This window comes from Rhipicephalus sanguineus, chromosome 11 (assembly GCF_013339695.2).
Source record: "Rhipicephalus sanguineus isolate Rsan-2018 chromosome 11, BIME_Rsan_1.4, whole genome shotgun sequence".
Taxonomy (NCBI): Eukaryota; Metazoa; Arthropoda; class Arachnida; order Ixodida; family Ixodidae; genus Rhipicephalus; species Rhipicephalus sanguineus.
In genome coordinates, this window is record NC_051186.1 from 9,590,916 (window position 1) to 9,611,791 (window position 20,876).

At 43.7% G+C, this 20,876-nt stretch overlaps 1 protein-coding gene across 10 annotated transcripts in view; it reads left to right on the forward strand.

Moving 5' to 3' along the window:
* The window catches only part of LOC119375560 (mitogen-activated protein kinase kinase kinase kinase 5), a 166,212-nt gene that overhangs the window by 74,321 nt on the left and 71,015 nt on the right, over window positions 1-20,876 (forward strand). For all 10 annotated transcript variants that reach the window (XM_049410962.1, XM_037645759.2, XM_037645767.2 and 7 more), the window contains exons 4-11: window positions 710-856; window positions 4,664-4,736; window positions 7,755-7,949; window positions 9,867-9,948; window positions 12,834-12,944; window positions 15,484-15,562; window positions 16,268-16,326; window positions 18,296-18,387. In XM_049410962.1, the coding sequence (XP_049266919.1) occupies window positions 710-856; window positions 4,664-4,736; window positions 7,755-7,949; window positions 9,867-9,948; window positions 12,834-12,944; window positions 15,484-15,562; window positions 16,268-16,326; window positions 18,296-18,387 (838 nt within the window). The remainder of the gene's footprint in view (window positions 1-709; window positions 857-4,663; window positions 4,737-7,754; window positions 7,950-9,866; window positions 9,949-12,833; window positions 12,945-15,483; window positions 15,563-16,267; window positions 16,327-18,295; window positions 18,388-20,876) is intronic.

Below are 20,876 nucleotides of genomic sequence, written 5' to 3' on the forward strand. Positions count from 1 at the left end.
ACAGCGGAAGGGCAAGGTTCTCCCTGCGCAAATATTAGAAGTGAGCGAGCTGGCCGACGACTTTTAAGTGCGCCCGTTGTGCTCCTCGCGCCATCTAGCTGGTAAAGAAGAAACGCTTATAAGTGCCTGCCGTCTTTGAGTCCTGGCAGCGGTAAAGGGTGTGTATATAACGCTCGCCGTTGGCTACCTGACGGATCTGCGTTTTGTGACATAGTGGTTAGCGCCACGCGCTGCGAAGTGAGAGGTCGCTGGTTCGATTGCGCACTTCGGAAGCATTTTTCTGAATTATTTTTTTTGGGGTCTTTTATATATATACATACACATATTTATATGGTGCATGACGGTGGCAATGGCGACTGCGAAAACCAGCCGAGACTGTCCATATATAACCTTTTTTTTTCTTTTTGCATTGCACCATATCGTCTCGGATAAGTATGCAGCTGCTGATTTAGCGTAGTACTTTACAGTGCTAAAGCTGGTGTGGCCAATTAGTGCAACAAAGGGGCACACAGAGAGGCACGGAAAAGAGAACAAAGACCCTTCAGCTTAGGTAGACGCATCAGCATTCCTGCATAATCTATGGGATACCAAATAGCAGAGGTGTTTGCCTGTCTAAAGCGTGACACTGATGCGCCTTTCTGCACCGAACGTGCTTTCGCCGCGACTGTAAACGTGCACTGACTTACTATCATTCTGTGCCAACTCGCAGTCACGGGCCCCCTGAGTGAGCAGCAGATAGCTTACATGTGTCGGGAGACGCTCAAAGGCCTCGCGTACCTGCACTACGTGGGCAAGATGCATCGGGACGTCAAGGGCGCCAACATTCTCCTCACCGACGATGGTGACGTCAAGCTCGGTCAGTGCATCCACTTCTTTTTTGTTTGCTTGTGTTCTCAACTCCTTCCTCAAAGCGTTGTAGAACAGAGTGTCAGATAATTAGGGCATTGTCCGCATCACTGCAGTTAGTGCGATCGTATGGCTCACCTTTCACTGCGTGCAGCTCTCATTACGTAAAAAGGCGTAACAAAGACGACAGCGCGGAGCAGAAAACACAGGACTGTGCGCTTCATTCTGTATTAACGCGATAGCGTTAGAGAGCTCATGTCGCAGAAATTCTGCCGTCGGTGTCGGCACCGTTGGTTGTGAGCGAAAAATCGACCGTGAGCGAAAAATCGAGAAAGAAGCAAATAAAATAAAGAATAAAAATTTCGGTCGCATTGAGGATCGAACCTGGGCCATTCACGTGGCAAAAAGCAGGTGTCCTACCACAAAGCCGCGATGTTACTTGCAGCTGCTTCGGAAAAAAAACACTACATAAATGCCATGTAGTGGAAGGAGTCTCCTTAATGCATTTTGTTTGACAGATGTCACGACGAAAACGAGCCCATTCGGCGATTTGTAGGCGCATTTGGGAAGCCATCAAACTATGTCGAAAAAGGCCGGGTTAGTGCAGCCATCGCCGCTAAAAACACACATGAACTTTCAGACAGCTCTAAAAATGGACAGCTATGTCCATCTAGCGGAAAACATATCAACAAGCAAACAGCAAACGCTAGATAATGTGCTGACATCTGTGAGGCATTGTGAGACTCTTCATGGCCTCCGATACAGTGGCTAGAATACTAGAAGTGTGATCACCGCCAAGCGGCTGCAATGGGAGGTAGTGAAGCCGCCTTACGATGTTTCCGCTAGGTGGCGCGCGCTGTGTGTATACACGTCAGGCTCTCAGGCTGAACACGTTGTTCAACGCTGCAACTCGCCAGTCAGACGTGATTCTTCTGCATGTTTACGCTGTTCTTTCGTGCTGCATTTGCTGGTCGGACAGCCTTTTCATGTTTACGTTATGTCTTTTGCGCGGTGTGTGCCACGAGCAGACGTCAGAGCCACTGTTTTGTGCCCAGATGCTCAACTGGGTAGAAATCGTGCAAGCAGAAGCATTCATTGCTTAGAGTCCCGAAAGACGACCATTTGTTCCAGCAGTGGCAGCGTAATATACCAAGAGCAGACAAGCCTTTGGAAAAGAATGCTGTCGTTCCAATCTCCAAGATCCAATCGAAAAGCTATTCGGCATAATTCGTCAGTTATCCGGGTACAATGATCATCCCACATCGACCCAGTTCCTTACTGCCGTGAATTCCCTTAGCTTTTACAATTTGGTAGAAACAGCAGGCACGGGCAACTGTGCAGGTGACATACTTACGTCATTAGTTGGAACTAATGAAGTGGCCATCCATGTCTACAATTTACTGGACACTGGAAACCTGGACGAATGTTCAAGTCTACTACAGGCATCGACTCTCCTTTCTGACCATGTGTATCCTGTGCAAGTCAGTGACGGAAGACTGGTGTACTATTTGGCCGGCTATGTGGCACGGAGGAAAGTTATGGCAACGAAATGCCGGGACTGTCTTGAGCAGCTGCTCACATCCCTCGAGAACGCAGATAAGGATCTTGCGTCATTCACAGCATTCTGTGATGTTGGAGGGCTTTTGTACCTGTCACCAGAACTATTTTCGTTTGTGGAGGCACTGGAGGACACATTCACATTGTGGTTCAGTTATAATAAGCTCCTTTTTTGAACTTCCTAACTCAATGCAGACCGTACCATCCGTAGGGTGCGACTTGCACAAGCAAGATCTGACGAGCAACATATAATCAAGTTTTTTGTTCTCACACGGCTTCACTTCTTCACGAAACCTCTAAACAAACAGAAAAGTTCTGCAAGAGGAAGATAAAAGCTCCTCAAGCTTCGAAGAGCGATGTTATGTGCATCACCCTGTAGTGTGCTAGCTTTCTTCCCTACTTTGATGCCTCCCACTTTAAATAAAATCTGTGAGAAGAGTGAAATGCTCTCCGATTTTCTGTGCAGTTGTTAATTGAAATATATTTCCAGTGTGAATACGCAAGAATAATTAAATCCTTAAGAACTATCTCATGCAAAATGTATACTGTATAACAACATGAAGAAAATTAATATCAATGTCACAGTAGCATTTTTTCGTGCTTCTTGAGGTTGCGTATAACCTTGTGAAATGACAATCCTCTCAAAATGTTAATCGGTTACATTTCTCAGCATCAAGGAATGATCACAAGCAGTGGCAAGCTTAGCTGGCCGCGATGTTTGCGAATGTAAAGCTTCACTTATGATACTGTGCGTATGATCATACCATACGGTGATAATGTTTGATAATATCTGCCGCGAATTTCATTTATTTATGACACACTTACGCCCAGCAATATAGTATAGTAAATTTACGGCGCAAACAAAACCATATCCGCCACAAATCAACCTTGACATGGCAGCTTCGCTGCAGCGAGCCGAGCGAGCGACGTGTAAGCTACAACCAGCGCCACCTAGGCAGCGCCGGTCGAGGCATCGGTGGAGAGCGTCAGCGCAGGCGGCGCGGTCTTCACACTTCCCTATTCTAGCCACTGTACCTCCGAGATGGCGAGCGCGCGGCGTGTATCTTGGAGGCCATGCGACTCTTGCTTTAGATCAAAGAACCGTACCATTCGCGCGCGCGCACGCCCGTGTGTCTATGTGCATGTGTGTATAACAATACACATTAATAAGTATGCACTTAGTGGTTGAAGTGCGCACTATGGGCCGGATTTCGCTATTGCGTTCAACTCTTAAAGGTGAAGCTTAAGGGTCCCCCAATTTTTCTCTATTCCATGTGGTCGTCTTTTTTGTGCCTATCTCAACACTTCCAACTTCTTCATTGCAGGCTCGACACCGATAATAATGACAGGTTGTCTTGGCAGCGGGTCATGTCGCACGTGTGGATGGTCTCTAATGATAGGGGGCATCATATTGTCACATGGTCATGACGGGGAAGAAGGCGACTGTTCAGCTGTTAAGACGAAACTCTTTATAAGGCGAACTTGTGCCCAGGAAAAGAAAAGTAGAAGCAGCACATGCTGTACACCGACAGTGGCGATCACAGTCGTCGGCTGTCAGTAATCTCATCATCTGTGAAATGCATCGGCTTTTATACACCCCTTATTGAACCTTCCAGTGTTATTGCCGGTGCTCACGTTAGTTCTAGAATAAACTTGGTTAGTCATGTCTTTCGCGTTAATCCAGAACAGACTCAAACAACCCCGAAGTTTCTCAAAAAACATTGCTGCACGGCGGGCAGTGAGCGGTGGTAACAGTTTTTGTGGGTGAAACCCAATCTCATCAAAGATAAAGGAATAAGCGCGTGATAATATTACGACAATATGGAAACAGTGTTTTTGAATGCGCTTTGTGCGAGCAAAGTTACTGGCATGCAGATATTGCAGCTATCATGATGTCAGGACTTATTATTATTTATTTGTTTGAGAATACCTTTGAGGCCCCTGAAAGCATTGCATAATGGGGGAGGAGCTTAATATTCATATTACATTATACAATAAACGTAAGAACATATTAATCAAAACAAGTAAAATAAATTGTAATGGTAAGCAGTGAGGTAATATGTTGGGGAATTCTCTTCTAAAAAATGCAAGAACGAGGTTCTCAGTAAAAATTTTTAATGTGGAGTAAGAACTTGAATAGATGTTTCACAAAGAAAGCTGCATTCCTCAGAACTGTGTGATCTACAGAGCTCTTTGCTTTGCTATTGTATTATTTCGATCATATCTTCATTTTGTTTTTGTTTTTTCATACCACTTGCAGCCGATTTTGGTGTGTCTGCCCAGATCACTGCCACCATCAGCAAGCGGAAGTCATTCATTGGAACGCCATATTGGTGAGCGTCTGTTGTTGATCTAGATGCAGCCAAGTTTAAAGTGATGGAAAGCGCAGTTTAACCTTTATGTAGACGACAAAAACGACACTGATATAAACAGTCATTCCGTATAACTACGTGAATCTGGAATTTTCTTGACCATGTGTTATTTCAGTGAGTATCGTATGACTACTATAACAAAGCAGAAAAGGTGGAATTTGGGGAAATATAGATTATACCGTGACATGCATATTTGTTTGGTCCCACCTCAGAGTATGTATGTGCCAGTATGTATCAGAAATGTCAGATGCACACGTGGCAAGAACAACTTGAGACAACATCCTTCTGAACGTGCACACATAATTGTGTTCAACAGCTTGGTTTTAATTTTACACAGAGTTCTCGAATCATACGAGCTGCAGAACTTCCTGTAGGCTCCATGTATCAAAGTCCAGATGCACCATTGACGAAAATCGTGAAGGTTTGCTGATTGTGGCACTACCTGTAGTCCGAGAAAAGCAAGCTAAGACGTGACGTTTTTTAGGGTGTTAATGCAGAAGTGCGCAAGCGATGCCACATTGATAGAGTGAGCAGTGTGTTTGCGTATGTGGCTTACATTTTGCATATGACATTGCGGCCACAGAACTCTTCGACCCTTCTTGAAAGTATTTCTCCTCATTTACGCTGCGGCAATGACGTGGCCTGACTGCAGCATGGCATGACTGCAGTATGACGGCAATGACTACAGTGACGTGGTGCGTTCCTAGGTGCTGTGTCAGTTTGCTATTCTCCGCAAATTTGTCCATGGGCATTTCAAAGTTATGGAACAGAATTTCGCAGCTGCTCTGATTGAGGAACTGTGGTTTCACTGGCCTGCAGCCTCCAAGCCACCATGCTTGTCACTAAAGAACAGTGCATTGTTTGTGATGAAGCATCGTTCGTGTGCCATTCCAGGCTGCCAAAGGCTTGCATTTCTTTTGCAGAAACCTTACCAGCAAATGGTTCATTTCCTGATATTACAAGTTCAAGTACTAATAAATAATACAAGGCATAGCAAATGTTTTTATACCCCAAACATGGCTTCAGTTAATGAGGTTCGACTAGGGCATTAGGTGAATCAATGGTTATGGAATTTTGCTGCGAATTATCGAGAGTATGACTGCTGGATGCTCAGGCTGCATTCTTAATAGTGTGGTTCATGAGACTTAAATTATGGTTAGTGCTCTGGAATCCTTAGTTGCTAAAACCATTACAAAAATAACTAATATGGCATCGTATAACCACAGCTTTGCGTCGTTAAATATGCAATTGCTTCATTACAGTAACACCAGTAGGTTTGATAAATGCATGAAATGTGGCTCGTGTGCAGTTGATCAAGGCATTGGCAAAAACTTGATGCACCTGCCGTCACATGAGCACAGAACATTTCACATAAGTGTGCGACGCTTTGTGGCTTGCGATGATCAGAGAGGAACAACTCAGTGCAGTGAACATAGCCTTGTAGAATTGCACAGAAGATAGATATAGCGACACAGGTTACTGTAGCTTCTGAGCTATATTCTGCAATGCAAGCATACCAGCTACCTCCACCTAGTATTACCGTACTAGAACAGAGCCACTGCCAAAGGAAAAGGCTGTTGGAACTAAAGTTATTGGACGTTGAAGTGTTATGAGCAAAACCGTAGCTTGGCATTGACTCACCCATGCATGTTCAACAAACCGTAACTTTTGTTCAAAAGTTGCTGAGAGTACCCATTCTTGTTTCACTGCATACAGTTCTCATCCTAGATTATATTGTGATCTGTTGATTTGCTTTGTAACTCACAGTTAGAAGAAAATCGTCTTTTAAATATACGATAAATATATATTTTTAAAAGTGGCATAGTAGAATAATGATCGCATGTTTGAAATCAGCGCATAAAAATACATAAGCTGCGAAAGTTCTATAAGAATTTGCACGGATACAAAAAATGCGTCACTGGAACAGGTTCCAAGATGACATCATGCTAATGTATCAATGCTGGGGTTTCACTGTGAATTTATAGAAATGAGACCTTGTCCTTAATTCAGTGAAAATAAGCTTTTCGTACAATACTTCAGCATAATTAACTGACCCAGTGTTTCTCATTAGTTTGCTTGCAAATGGCACTGTGGTTGCCATCCTACACAAGAGAAGAAAATTTGTTGATTGAATGGTAACATAACAAAAAAAAAGATCAATCAAATTTTCTTCTTTTTTTTTTTTTCACCCGAAGGCCCCAGGTTTGATCCCAGCCATGGTGGTCGCATTGCAATGGAGGTGAAATGCTAGAGGCTCTTGTATTTAGGTTTAGGTGCACGTTAAACAACCTCAGGTCGTCGGAAATTTCCTGAGCCCTCCTCTACGGCAATAAAGTTTATTCCTCAATAAAGTTTATTCCTCCTCCTCTATGGCATGCCTCTTAGTCATGTTGTGGTTAGGGCATGTAAAAACTCCAGGAAATATAAATTTTATTATTTTACGAAGCACCGTGCAGGTATATAGTGAAGGAGGTCCTATAATAAAAACTGAATTGGAACCTCCTGTATATACCTAACGTAAAAATTGCACTGGCAACAACAGTAGCGCAGTGAGTGCATTTACAAAATAATAAATTGCAACACTCGTGTGCAACTTGAGAGGGTAAGCAGCTGTCCACCTGACCAAAATGTGGCAGCTGATTGCCTCTGCTAGTAAAGTAGTAGTCCCCCTCAAAAAAAAATGTTTTTGTGCTTCTAAAACATGCACTTCTAGGTGTAAACTAGAAAATATCTTGGTTACAGGTTTCTTAGAGTTCTCACGATGACAATGCTAAAGCATATGTCAATTCAAGAAAAAAAAAGTAACGCCGTGCATTCTACAACGCTGGCTGTCATTCAACAGTGGCGTTGCCGGCATTCCAGTTCATGATGCGCACCCATTGGTGCAGGATTGTGTGCATTCGCCTTTGAGGAGGAAATGAAGTGGACTTTTAAAGTTGTACATGACTGATAGAAGTAAACAAAAATATGCGTGCGCAGGATGGCGCCCGAGGTAGCGGCCGTGGAGCGCAAGGGTGGCTACAACCAGCAGTGCGACATCTGGGCGGTGGGCATCACGGCGATCGAGCTCGCCGAGCTGCAGCCCCCGATGTTCGACCTGCACCCCATGCGGGCCCTCTTCCTCATGTCCAAGTCGGGCTTCAAGCCACCCCAGCTCAAGGACAAGGTCAAATGGTGCGTGCTTTCTTTGACTCGTGTTCCTTTGTCAAAGTTGGGCAGATCCCAGAGGGAGGGCGACGCCACGTCAGATACAGAAAGCGTCAGTGGAGCAGTGCACCTTTTGCACGTGTTTTGTCACGTCAGTTGAGTCTAGGTGCCACATTGGCACAATTGTTCATGGAAAGTATGGGTCGACTGCGCATTGTGAAAGCGCCCAAGGAGCAGCGCGCTTGTGAAGAGCGTCGTTGAGAGCGCAGGCAAAAGGCGACCCGTCAGCTCTGCAGGCCATCCACCTTCTCCAAGCGGAATGGCTCCAACTTTTTTAATGTTGACATTTCGTCCGTATTTTCAGAGGGATATAAACTTAAAAAAAAAAAAAACGCTTGTGTGTGTAAACTCAGGTGGCTGTGTCAGAACCCCAGTTGGTTGAGATATTACCTGTCCCCTACAGCGTCTAAGGGCGTTTGTAAGGTAGCGCGAATGGGGACTTTTTAGACTGTCAAATACTTCTCATATAATGAGCAGCCATTTTCACAAATTATATAAAATAAGGTTCATATCCTAGTATCCATAAGACTACGAAGTTTCTGTCATTACATTGCGTGTCACGAAGTGCTGTTTATGAAAACTGCACGTGATTGCAAGCCAATAGCCAATTTTCAGATGCTTGTTTGTCCTTTTTTGGTCACGTACCCTTATGATTGTATTAAAAGTAAATGTCCTGTGCTTTGTATATTATACTATGAGTACTAAGGTTTCCATTGACTATATCTGGTTGTACATACTGTAGCCCTGTTTGTATAAATAAATAAAACGAATAAATATCTACAAATGTTTAAAGCTTATAGTGTTGCCATGTTTTATCGATGTGTATTTGATCACACCCCTATTTAAAGTCTATATTTAAAGTCCTAATTTGAGGTATATATCAACTAAACAACAACAAAGTGTCTGACCCACTGAGTGACATGTCTCTTTTTCTGCACATAAATCATTTTATCCTGTATGCCACATTTTCTCGCGTGTAACCCGACCCTGCATGCAACCCGCAGAATTTTTTTTTAGAAGTCCCTGCAGACGACCTCGACATTTCAACTGTGGAAATTAATTTTACACCTTAATAGAAACAACCTAACCAGCTGTACTCAGATATCAAACATTCAATTTTCACTTGGTCCTTTCCGCACAAACTGTCAGTTTCAGCCATCGCAGTCAGTTCCAGCTTCCTCATGTTGCTGTGAAGAACTGCCGTTCAGCCACTCTCGCATCGAAATTTGCGTGTAACTCGCACCTTGGCTTTAGCTCACAATTTTCTGTACTTTTGTGCGGGTTGTATGTGAGGAAATGTGGTGCCGTAGCCGTGGGGATGTAATTCACTGCACTCTTGCTCTAGTTCATTGCTTGATTGTGCATTGTTACATTTTTGAGATACAAGAAAACTGTTACAGATATTCATATTTAAGAGTAGTGATTATTTGATTCAGGAAGTCCATTGAATGGAACAGTATGCAGTTCTGTGTTCAGCAGTTTCCAATATTCACATGGCCTTGTCCAGGCATCACTGTGAAATAATAAACCCTCACAGAATCAAGATTTTTCTTTACATTACGCGTGTATGTGCATGTGCAAGTAGACGGAAAGGACTACAGCTGAACCCCTTTATAAGAGACACACTCTGGGGAGCAGTTCTTGTCCCTCACATGAGGTGTCCTTTATAAGCAGGGCACCATGTTCTTATTTTCTGATGAACCCTTATTTCGATGCAGGCGCACTGGTGTTTCTTATACTCATTTTGTCTCTTACAAAAGTGTCTTTTATAAAGGGGTTTAACTGTACATGACAAAAATGCATCTGCTGCCTCGTTGTGTTTTATGTGCTTCATGTCTAGCATTGTCTTGCGTGTAATCCCATACTTTTCATGTGCTCTCACAGGTCCCAGAACTTCCACCATTTCGTCAAGGTGGCCCTCACCAAGAACCCCAAGAAAAGGCCTACGGCCGAGCGGTTACTCATGGTAAGCCGTAAACGAGAAGACTGGCTGTGAATCGAGGGGCCCCGTTTGGCAAATAATGGTCATGGTATTGTTTTCGTTGAAAGCTATGTTTGTGACCAAGGTAACTAGTGCCAATGAAGCATGCACTCACCTATGAATATAACTTTTTTTTTTGTTCGAAGAGAGATTGAAGCGAATGATAATTTCGTAACAAATTTAAACCGTGGCAGGATTTGAATAGCAGTAGGGTGTAAGTTGTAAACGGTAAAACGTGTTGCGTTTTAAAATTTGTCATATTTCGTCCGTATAAGCCGATATAATAATTTACGTGTAGGTAATATGTGCTTTTAACCTTGAAGTGTGGCTTTGCGGCAGTGCGGAATTTTCTCGGATAGGCAGTTTCACGGCGTAGCAGTTGCACGCTGCAATGAAACCATCTTTTCAGGGGGTTACATGCTGTAAATTATTGTCACGTGGTCATGACGGTGAAGACGGTGAGGGTTGTTACAGACGAAACTCTTTACTGGGCGAACTTGGGCCCAGAAAATGAAAAGCGAAAGTACTAGCAGTACACGCTGTACTCTGATAGCGGCAATCAGAGTCAACGGCCATCGGTAATCTGATCAGCGGTAAGGTGTGAGCATTTATACATAGGGCATAGAATATTTTAGCCTTATCGTTGGTGGCTGTGTTAGTTCCAGAATAAATTCTGCTGTTCGCATTGTGCGCTCAAGCGTATCAGAACAAACTAAAATAATCAGGAATGTTCCTAGACACTACAGCGCACGGCATGTGCGAGGCAGTGGCACATGTCTTACGGGTCAGTTACATCAAAATAAAAGAAGTGTGCATGGGGATGTGTCTATTTGTTGGGTTTCAAATACTTGGAAATTTCAAAAATTTTAAATTTGTGTTGAAGCAAATTCGATTATTGTAATATTTGTTTGGATATTCAAAGTGCTTGAATATTCTGCCATGTCTACTGTGTGATGTTCACTGGCAGACTTCATAGTAGCCATCCATGATTGTGCATCAGTGCCAGGTTTCTTTCGCAGCAGATGTGGTGTTCAGTAGTTTCGCTTCAACTCTGAGCATAGGCCGTGCGTGTGCCTTCAGAATTGTGTGGACGCCATGATCGCATCGTTAGTGACCACGGTTTTCTCTGCAGCGGATGTGGCACTCATTAGCTTCATCTTGACTTCGTGCAGTGCATGCGCAATGTCAAAAAACTCAAACATGCCGGAAGCTGTTGAAGTTGAAGAGCCTTCAGCTGCTTCTGCATGCTGGCATAAAGCTCGCTTGCCGCATCACGATAAGATGAATGATAAGTGGCCGGCCATTTTACTGGCGAAAAAATTATTGCACATTTGTGTGGTGGTGTTAGTGGTAGCAGTACGTATTAAAGGAGGGTTGCAGAGCACATTTCGGGCTAATTAAGACACGGGGGTCTTGCGACGCGGTCTCATTGTGAACGGAGTCGAGGGATGACAAAAATGGCGGCGTTTACACTGACTGCTCTTATGTGAAACGAGAACAGAATTCAAGTATTCATGTAGAAAATAGATGTTTGTTGTTGTAATATACATTTATTTATTGTTTTATTGATACTCTCAATAACTCAACATTCGTATCTTGATTGTAATCATTCTCAGCATGTACAAATTAACGATTGCCGCTAGCATGTGTAGCCCATATGTGCATTTCACAGGCAGCATACAATATTACATCTCGTGTTCAATCCTCCAGGTTGTTGACGTTGCAAACTTTCCCGTGGTACCCTCGCTCCTTCATTACAATCTGTGAAGACCTGTGATTGTGGAGGCCAGTGAAGTTGATTGTCCACCATGACCACTCATGTATACTGGGGGATCTTTGGTGGAGATGGGCACGAACATTTAAAGCTCAATGCGGGGTTCTGTCATCTTGTTGGAAGAAGTCCACGTGTCTGGTTTGAAGAGGAATTTCATCAATGGCATACCCCTGCAACATACCATATGTACTCGCCTAATGAACCCGCTTTATTTTCAGAAATGTTGATGCAAATTTGGGGGGGAGGGTTCATTACGCGGAAAAAAAAATATTGCGGTAGGTATAAAAGTGGAAATTTCGCATGACGGTGTTCAGAAATTCGATAATTATCGACATGTTTGCGCAGCGCTACGAGGACGAGCGCCTGTGTTGTGTCCTTTCATACGTCCTCGTTCTCGTAGCGCTGTGCGAATATGTCGATTACAAATCGCCAACTAGCCCATGCTGCCGTTCTCTCGATAATTATACCTCAGTCTTTAAAAAGTAACCGTTTGCACGCAATGTATGCGACAAAAAAACTTTATTAATGACACCAACCGGCCACTTTTTGGCGCTTCTACTGGCTTCCATCGCCGTCGGTGTCTTCCTCGCTTATGTTGCTTGCTGCTGCCGCCTCGTCATCGCCAGACCACAGCGCATCGTCTTCTGTGCCGTCCAGGCTATTGGAGATCCCAGTCTTGTTGAAGCTCCGGACGATCATATCACTCGAAATCTGGCTCCACGGCTCCAGAAGCCGGCGGAACAGGATCTCGATGGACGGCCTCCTTATTTTACCTCCTTATTTATTTTAGCGATGTTTTTAACTTTTGTAGCGTCGTCGTTTTGAGATAATATGGCGTGATTTAAAGTTGTTTCGATCTTCAACGACATTATCAATCAAACCAAAATCAAGTCAGCATATGCACACAATAAAAAAAACATTTTTTTTGCCGAGGACCAAAGCGGGGGGTCAGTTCATTATGCGAGTGGGTTCATTACGCGAGTAAATACGGTAGTTAAGACAAAAGTCCTTGTCCTAATCTAGGGCCAAGTTTCAGCATTGTACATGTGGGTCAGTCATCACCAATCACCAATCATCACTCCATGTCTCTCCCCAGCACCCTTTCCTCAACGGAGACCACCTGACCAAGCGACTGGCACGGGAACTCCTGGAGAAAGTCAACAACCCGCACAACAACTACAGCGAACTGGACCCGGATGATGAAGGGGTGCGTTGCCTGCCATTTCTTACCCACATTGAGCAGCATTGTACAGTCAGAGTCAAAAGTTTAAGGACCACGAGAGACAAGAAAAGGCTGAATATTGCTGCTGCTTGGGCAGGCAGCCCTGAATTTAGATTTCCCGCCTGTTCTGAAACACGCTAACAACATAGACTGTGCGGTTTTGCTGAATGCAGTCTTAAATTGCTTAGAAATTGTAAGTGTTCTCAGACATAGTGGTCTCTAAACTTTTGATGCCCACTGTACTTATTGTACATATTGTACAGCATGAGCATTCTGCAGTCTAACCACAACATTGCTTTAATACCTGACTCCATTGTGCATCATTCGTTATTGCTGTGGTGACATTGCAAATGTGCCTGAAGGGTTCTCCAAAAAAGTGTGTGGCTAAACTTATGCATTTCCATTAATACCTACTTCACTATGCATAATTGTTTTTCTGTATTAAAGAAGTTTTTTTTTTAGAATTCCAAAATTGTCAATAAATTTATCTACATTGTACTTTGCTGGTTCTTTTCACTAGTTTTTAGGTTTGCGCGAATAGTAAATTTTGGGTTTGAAGCGAATTAGAAGGCTTGGTTGAATAATTTTAAATTGAATTCGAATAGTATACTATATCACACATTACAAAAAAAAATGAGCATATTTGTTATGACCCAACTAACCTGCACAATACAGTCAACTGCCGATTTTTTGGACGCCCGGTTTTCTGGACATGCTCGAAAATTCGGACACTTTTGCAGCACCGTCACCAGCCCCATAGTCATCAATGTACTAGAACGTCCGAAATTTCGAATGCTGAAACTCTTCGTTCGATTTTTCGGACTTTCTGCCCAAATTGCAGGTTCGAAAGGCATTATTTGAAGCCCCCACCTCTGCCTCGTCTATCATCTTGTAGGTTCGAACCAGCGCTTTCGCGAGTCGATCTGTTTGAGACAGTAGCAGAGTCCGAAAGTCAGCTTTGCCGCAATGCCGAAGCGTTATAGGGCGAAGGAGACCAGAAATTCAAAGGGGCTGCTATCACGGCGCCGTGCGGCGATGTCTTTACGGATAAGCAGCGGAAATGCATGGAGGTGGGATGGCGGCAGCTGGCAAACGCGCCAGTACGGCTTAATCGCTGACAACGCTGACGATAAGCATCTTCAGTTAACTGCCCGGTGGTGCATGTGGCCTAGCGCAGTTGTATGCATACTGCACGCATTTAATAGGCGAGAACTCAAATGCGCCGCGCCGCCATTCATGCTGCCTCTTTTGTGCCGCATGGACGCGTTGCCTTCACGGACGAAACCAGCTCGCCATTGCCGCACCCGTGTGCTGTCAGGAACAAAGTGCGCATCACGAACACTTTCATGATAAATGCGTGCGTACGATACCAACAGTACAGTGACGGCGTCAGCTTAGTTGGCAATGTCCTGCACACAACTAGAAACGATCGTCTTCGCACGGCAGCAAATGCTGCGGGTCGTCGGAGATTCGGCGATATGTGTATGCATCGTTTACGTGCGCACACCCATAAGGGAAAGCCGGACGAGTCGTCCGCTCTTTCGCCACAGTCTTCGTGTTCTGCGTCATCGTTTCCAAACACTTCATGCGAGAGAGCCGTAATCTATCCCGCGCTTTGCTGGCATCAGCGGCGCTTATCTCGAGATGCAAACTTGCAAGTGGCTGTTGGCACACAGTTAAGCGCGGTTCACGGCAGGTACCGAATGTATTTGTGAGAGCCTGGGCGCGCACCAAAATGCCTGATAATTATACTGGGAGGCATTAAAGCTACTTCGGACATGGCTGTGGCGATTTGACTGCTTGAGCGGAATAAAAAAAGCATGAATTCGTTTTTTCGGACGATTTTGCGGTCCCTAGGGAGTCCGAAAAATCGGTCGTTGACTTATTTTTTTTTTAAATTGAAGCAAGGCATGTGCAAATGCAATTCTTTTTGGTTCAAAGGGAAGTGGAAGCAACTTTGAATAGTAGCAGGATTTTACTTTTGGTAGAATGCAAGTGATAACCTGTAAAATACGTGACATTTTAAAATTTACTTTACTTAGAGCATATAAGCCGGCATAACGAGCTTTTACACTTAAAAATGATTAATCCATGCGAGGGTAATTTTTCATTTAACCTTTTAATGGGGCTTTTCGGCAGTGCGAGTTTGCCTGGATTGGTGTATTCACGGTATACTACCCCTCCACTGCAGTGAAACTATCTTTACAGGGGATTACATGCGGTTTATGTCTATTCGTTCATTTCGAATACTTCGAAATTTAGAATAATATAAATTCGTTTCAAAGCAAATTCAAATACTGTAACATTCGTTTGAATATTGGAACTGCTGGAATATTCGCACAAGCCTACTAGTTTTGTTTATTGAACTCACCGCAAGCCATCCATAACAAAGAGAAATGCCTTTGATGATGTGGCTTAAAATCTTGCTCATAATCTTTCCCAAAACTTAGTATCTTCTTAGCCTGCTTGGCATCCATGCATGTCACTTTCTACATTGCTCTGGCTTGTGATGTGCCGTGCACAGATCCTGTACAACGTGCCACAAAGGATTGCGTCTCAGCGGTCTGCGCGGACAGCGGAGCGGCCACACTCAGAACTCAACAGTGAGTTGCGGGCATTCTTTTCTCTCTGGCTTAATCGAATGTATTGCCATTGTTCTGTAATTGCTTGTGTTACATAATTCACAGTTTTAGGGAGGTTCAAATGGAGAAAAGAACAATACTAGGAGAGTGCATGATGTGACCAATTTCACCACCTAGTCACAAAAAATGTCGACAGGTGCAAGCGATCATGAATGTTGTTGACATACAGGATGCCCCAGCTAACTTGAGCTGCAGTTTAAAAATATCCCGACACACTCTGTGATGATGCGATCAAATGCATGTTGCTGCCTATCACATGGAGTAAGTCCCACCATTTTTTGTATTTTACTTCATTGCTTAATTAGGCAACATTAATTACCACTGAAGTAATGTAGTTGGGCAAAAACTTCCGATTAGGAAGTTGTACATTGGTTTGCACTATGTCAGATTAGACAGGTTTTAACTTTTTATCTATTAATTATTATTGTTTTTCTGCTTACTGGAGATGCCCACGAAGCACAAAAAAAAAATGCTAATTGGTGCAACAATAATGTTCTTGCAGTTGCAAAATTATTATCCTCTGACGTCATTCGTTCATCTGTGATTTCTTGTGTGGCTGCAAAGTTGTTTGAAAGCCTTTTTTTTTTCAGAAGTAGATGAAAAATAAAATCACGCTATTCGAGTGTCGAACCAATCGCTGTACTCTCTTTTTTTTTTTCCCCATAGTGGACAATGTCAGCTTTGAACAACGAGTTTTCACGGAGCTTGGTGACTCGACAAATCAGGTGAGACTTTTTTTTGGTCTTTTATTTTGCAACACTTCTTTCAGTCTTTTCATGGTAGTTTCTTGAAACCTGGCTTGCAAGGCAGAAAGTTGCCTCAGTACAATTATGCACTGTGTATGCGTAGCCCAAGGCAAGAGGCTTACAGTAAACGCTTGTCATAACGAAATCCCCTTGCCCGAAATATCGCTTTAATGGAAATTTTCTCTATTCCCGACCCAAACATATGCATTTTAAGGGGGGGACACTCCACTTTCAAACTTTTTTTTTTAATTCTCGATCACTTTTGATGAAACTTGCTGAGATTATGTTTATGTGTGTACTGATTTCAGACATGTAATTATTTTTCTAGTGCAATGTGTAGTTTTGAAAATATCGAACATTTGATGTGCTTTTTTTGGAGCAAGATTTTTTTCTAAACTGAGAGAGTCACAAAGTAAATCAGCGTATCAGAATAATCTGGTATGAGAAGTTCATGGGGGAAAACAAGAATGGATGTTCTAAGCCCATTTGAACAAAAGCTATAACGTGTTGAACATTGAATTTATCGCTAAACATCAAATCACTTGTCAACCTCTTAACCGTTTTATTTTTTAGAGTTTTTCCATTCCATGGCCTGTTAGCGTATTTCACCATTCGCAAAATAATGGCATCGTCAAGAAACATCACTGTCGCTCTTGCTTCCAGAATAAAAGTAAAATTCTTCTATCTAAATAATTACCGACTGAAGAGCTGTACGATGACAAAGGCTTCTTTTCTGTGACGATGGGCAAGAAACGCATGCGTCGCCTTCACTGGACATTTTCTAAACGCATGTCGCGAGAAAATGTAAAATGGCAGGTAAAATAAAAGAAATTGCCAAGCAAGTGCTGCCATCTGTGAAGCGACACACGAACTAGCTTGGAAACGTCTCGTTCAAGACGCTCATGGGGAGATATTATCTCAAGCAGACGAGCCGCACTTGTCCAAAACAGTTTAACATTTAAGTTATCATAACTTTTGTTCAATGTGTTCGCAACATCTATTTTTGTTCTGTTGCTCACAGTTCTCATTTTAAAATGCATATAAAATATTTGATATTCTAAAAACTACATAATGTAAGAGAAAAATAATTGCATAATTTAAATCTGCACAACAAACTCGGCAAGTTTCATAAAAATCGGTGAAAAATTAAAAGAAAAAAATTTTTAGAGAGTAGTCTGCCCCCTTAAGCCACATTACTCGAAGCACACTAATAGCCTGCTCTGCATAGAGTGAACTAGCGAGCCGCGGCCCCAGTGACAGCGGCCACACCGAGCTGGGGCAACCCTTTCCGTCTAAATTCTGTCGCCATCACCAGCGCAGAGAGAGGTGGAAAGGGATAAAAAAGCGGCAGCGTGCACGAGGGAGGGGCTTTAGCCCTGTAGCCCCTCCCTCCATGCCAGCAACCTCTTTTTCTCTTTGCTGCATCCGCATTCGAGGCTGAGCGGTGTAAAGCAGGCGAACGCAGCAAAAATAGTGCGCAAACAAACCGGCAGATGTACTACTGTGCACAGCATGCGTTGTACTAGTTCAAGAGAAGGGGAATCGTTAAGGGCTCGTTTTTCTGTGTTAGGCACAACATCAATCAGAACTAGCGGACAATCAAGCCGAGGAAAGTATAGGGAATGTTATTTGTAGCAATCGTGATATAAGTGAGAAGAAATTAAAGTGGACGAAAAGGTAACTTGCCGCCGGCAGGGACCGAACCTGCAACCTTCGAATAACGGGCCCGATTCTCTACCAATAGCTTGAAGGCTCTGGTTGGCAGCTTGACTGACATGATCGAAATAAAGTTTGTATTGACAACGACTTTGCTTTACGGGGGTTCTACCGTGTTGACCCTTGGGTAAGGTCTAACTGCCCATCCTGGTGATGGTGCAGGTGTAGTGGTGGTTTCGAGTGTGATGTGCGGTGTCATCGTTTTGTATTTTGTTATCAATCACTCTCGCAGAATGCACCAGTGCACAATGGCCAGGGCAACAACCACTATGATCTGGCAACGGCGTGGATGGAGCGGGACAGCGAGACGGAGGAGATCCAACGGTCAGTGATGCTTGCGCATTCCTCGTAGCTTTAACTGGAGCGACTGCACTCATCTAGCCCAGATAGATGCAGGACATGCCACGGTGTTGTCATAGTTGCCGTAGCTTTACACGACCAAGCTCGAGGTCCCGTGCCTGATTCCCAGCTGTTGCAGTCACCTTCCATTGGAGGTTCCTGTGAAAATGAAGCGCCGAAAAACACGCGCATTGAGATTTACCCCCAGTAGCCAAGACTAACTTGAAGCCCTCTACCCTCTACCTCATTGTTCCTTATCCTTAATTCCACCTTTTGTATTTAAATTTGCATGAATCATAAGGTAGCATGTAGAGAGCTTGCCCGGTGCAAAAGAAACCCAGAGCTTAATCTTTCATTCAGAAGTGAAAGCTGTCTAAGCAAAGTCATACAGAAATGCGGGAACAAAGTCGAGAAGCTTTGCATTTTAGGTCATGAGGTCGTGCATGAACAATGCATGTCTTGGTCTACAACGCTAGTTCAAAGGATGACGCTTTAACTTCTATGGAAGTGTAGGCGTAGTAGCTGCTGTAGTGAACTGTAGCTATTTAGCATAGCTTGAGTTTCATTTTATAAGCTTACAGTAAGCAGTGGAGTCCATTTAGTAAAAAAAATTATGTTGTAATTGAAACTTGCATTGTTTATGATGTTAGCCCTTCATCAAGATGACAACGAGGTTGTTCATTTGCTCCCGAGCATTATTTTTGTTACTCTAAAGCCAAGTTTGACAGTGTTCTCAGAAAAATAACTTGGTGGTAGCAGCAGAGCAGAGCAGTAGCTGTTTTTTCTTGTCAGAGAGCCTGTTTCAGAGCACAGTGTTTGATTGTGCACACTTCTGGTACATTCGGCTGGCCACTTTGGAGCACTCCAGGGCACTTTGGCACTTTGCAATTGGCTGTTTGAATGGTCTGAGCACATTTGCATAATGCATTCAGTGTCACGCTCCAGCACAGAGTGCTCAGAGCCACTGTCTCTGATTTCGTCGGGAGTAAGATGCTAAACGTAGATTTTCCCTGGTTATAAACCTTGAGATAACCTGATTTGGGGGACATCTCTGCCTGATGGGCCTGAATACAGTAGAAACCAGTCGAATGTACCACCAATTCATCAATCTGTTCAAGACTGACACCCGTTGTTTGTTGAGTGTTGTCTGTAGACACTTGCAGCTGTCACGTAATCGACAAAGCTTGCACGTGAGCGAGCTTCAGTCTGGACTTGTGCTCTCCCTAGTAGTGTCCTCGAGAGTCCAGATGGCGTCGCAGCAAAATATTTCTAACGCAGTCCTATAACTGTGCTTTGATTTTGTGTCGACATCGTTCTGTACTGCCAACGTGTTGTTGCAGTGTGCTGTCACCATCTGTTCACTGCCTCCCTGGCTTTTTGTGTTTTGCACTGCTCTACTCTTCGTCTTTCTCTCTGCCGATGTAGAGGATGTAGAGTGTGGGAAGCTGTTGTCTTTTAGGGCACTGTTGATGTGGAAAACGTGAAGAACGCCGTATACTGTAGTATCGATGACATGGTGACTGTTAGTACCACTATTCAATTACTAATTCAGTAATACTAGTAGCAGTGCCAACTCTCTGCTAGTATCATCATAATGCTTGGTATTGGTGCACTGACATTCGACACTTCTAATCGCTTTACACCTTTTCTACTAGTATAGCTAAAGCACCATTGGTCGACCTCACATGCTTTTTCCGTAATATGCGCCTGCCACTTTTCTGTCTAGAACTTCGTGCATCTCACATGAGTCCGTGGCGGTCTACATGGGAAAGCACTTTGCTTTCAGCATTAAACAAAGGAAATAAAAGGGAGTGACGAGAATTAATATTGCAAAATTGCACAGTAAGTGGTGGAAAGTGGTTGGAACTGTGTTATTAAAACTTAGAGCTGTCTCGGTATTTGTGTGTCAGTACAGCGCCAGACAGTAGCAGTTTGGTTAGAGGTAATGTAGAAGCGATATCAAACTGAGATTCATAGCTCATCGGCGCCGACAACTTCTTTACTGACATTGTCGCGAAAACGACGCGCCGATTATTAAACACCGTGCTTGCTGGGTTTAGTCTTTAATGCACGAAAAGTAAACCCCATTAACAACATATCCCCGCGTGTAACAACATCGCGGTTTGTGTGTGGTTTTAATGCACCTGTAGGGTGCGCTTTTACTTCCTCTGTGCTTGTTGGAAATTAGCGTTCGACATTTAACCACGGGTTCTTACCTGGCGACTAGCATCATGTTCTTGTTCTTGGATAACGTACACGAATTGACGCTCGGTTCCTAGTAGACTGTCGTAGATGAACAATTTGCCGTTCAGTTCACTTAATCGCCAATGAGAAATGGAAACACTTGTTCTCACGAAAGGAAGCAGCGCAAGAGCACTCGCAAGCAGAGCCCTTCCTTCTGCACGCACTGTAGCCCAGTGAAAACGGCAGCCGCACAAGTGGTACTTTGCGACACCACCTCATCTAGGCTAGAC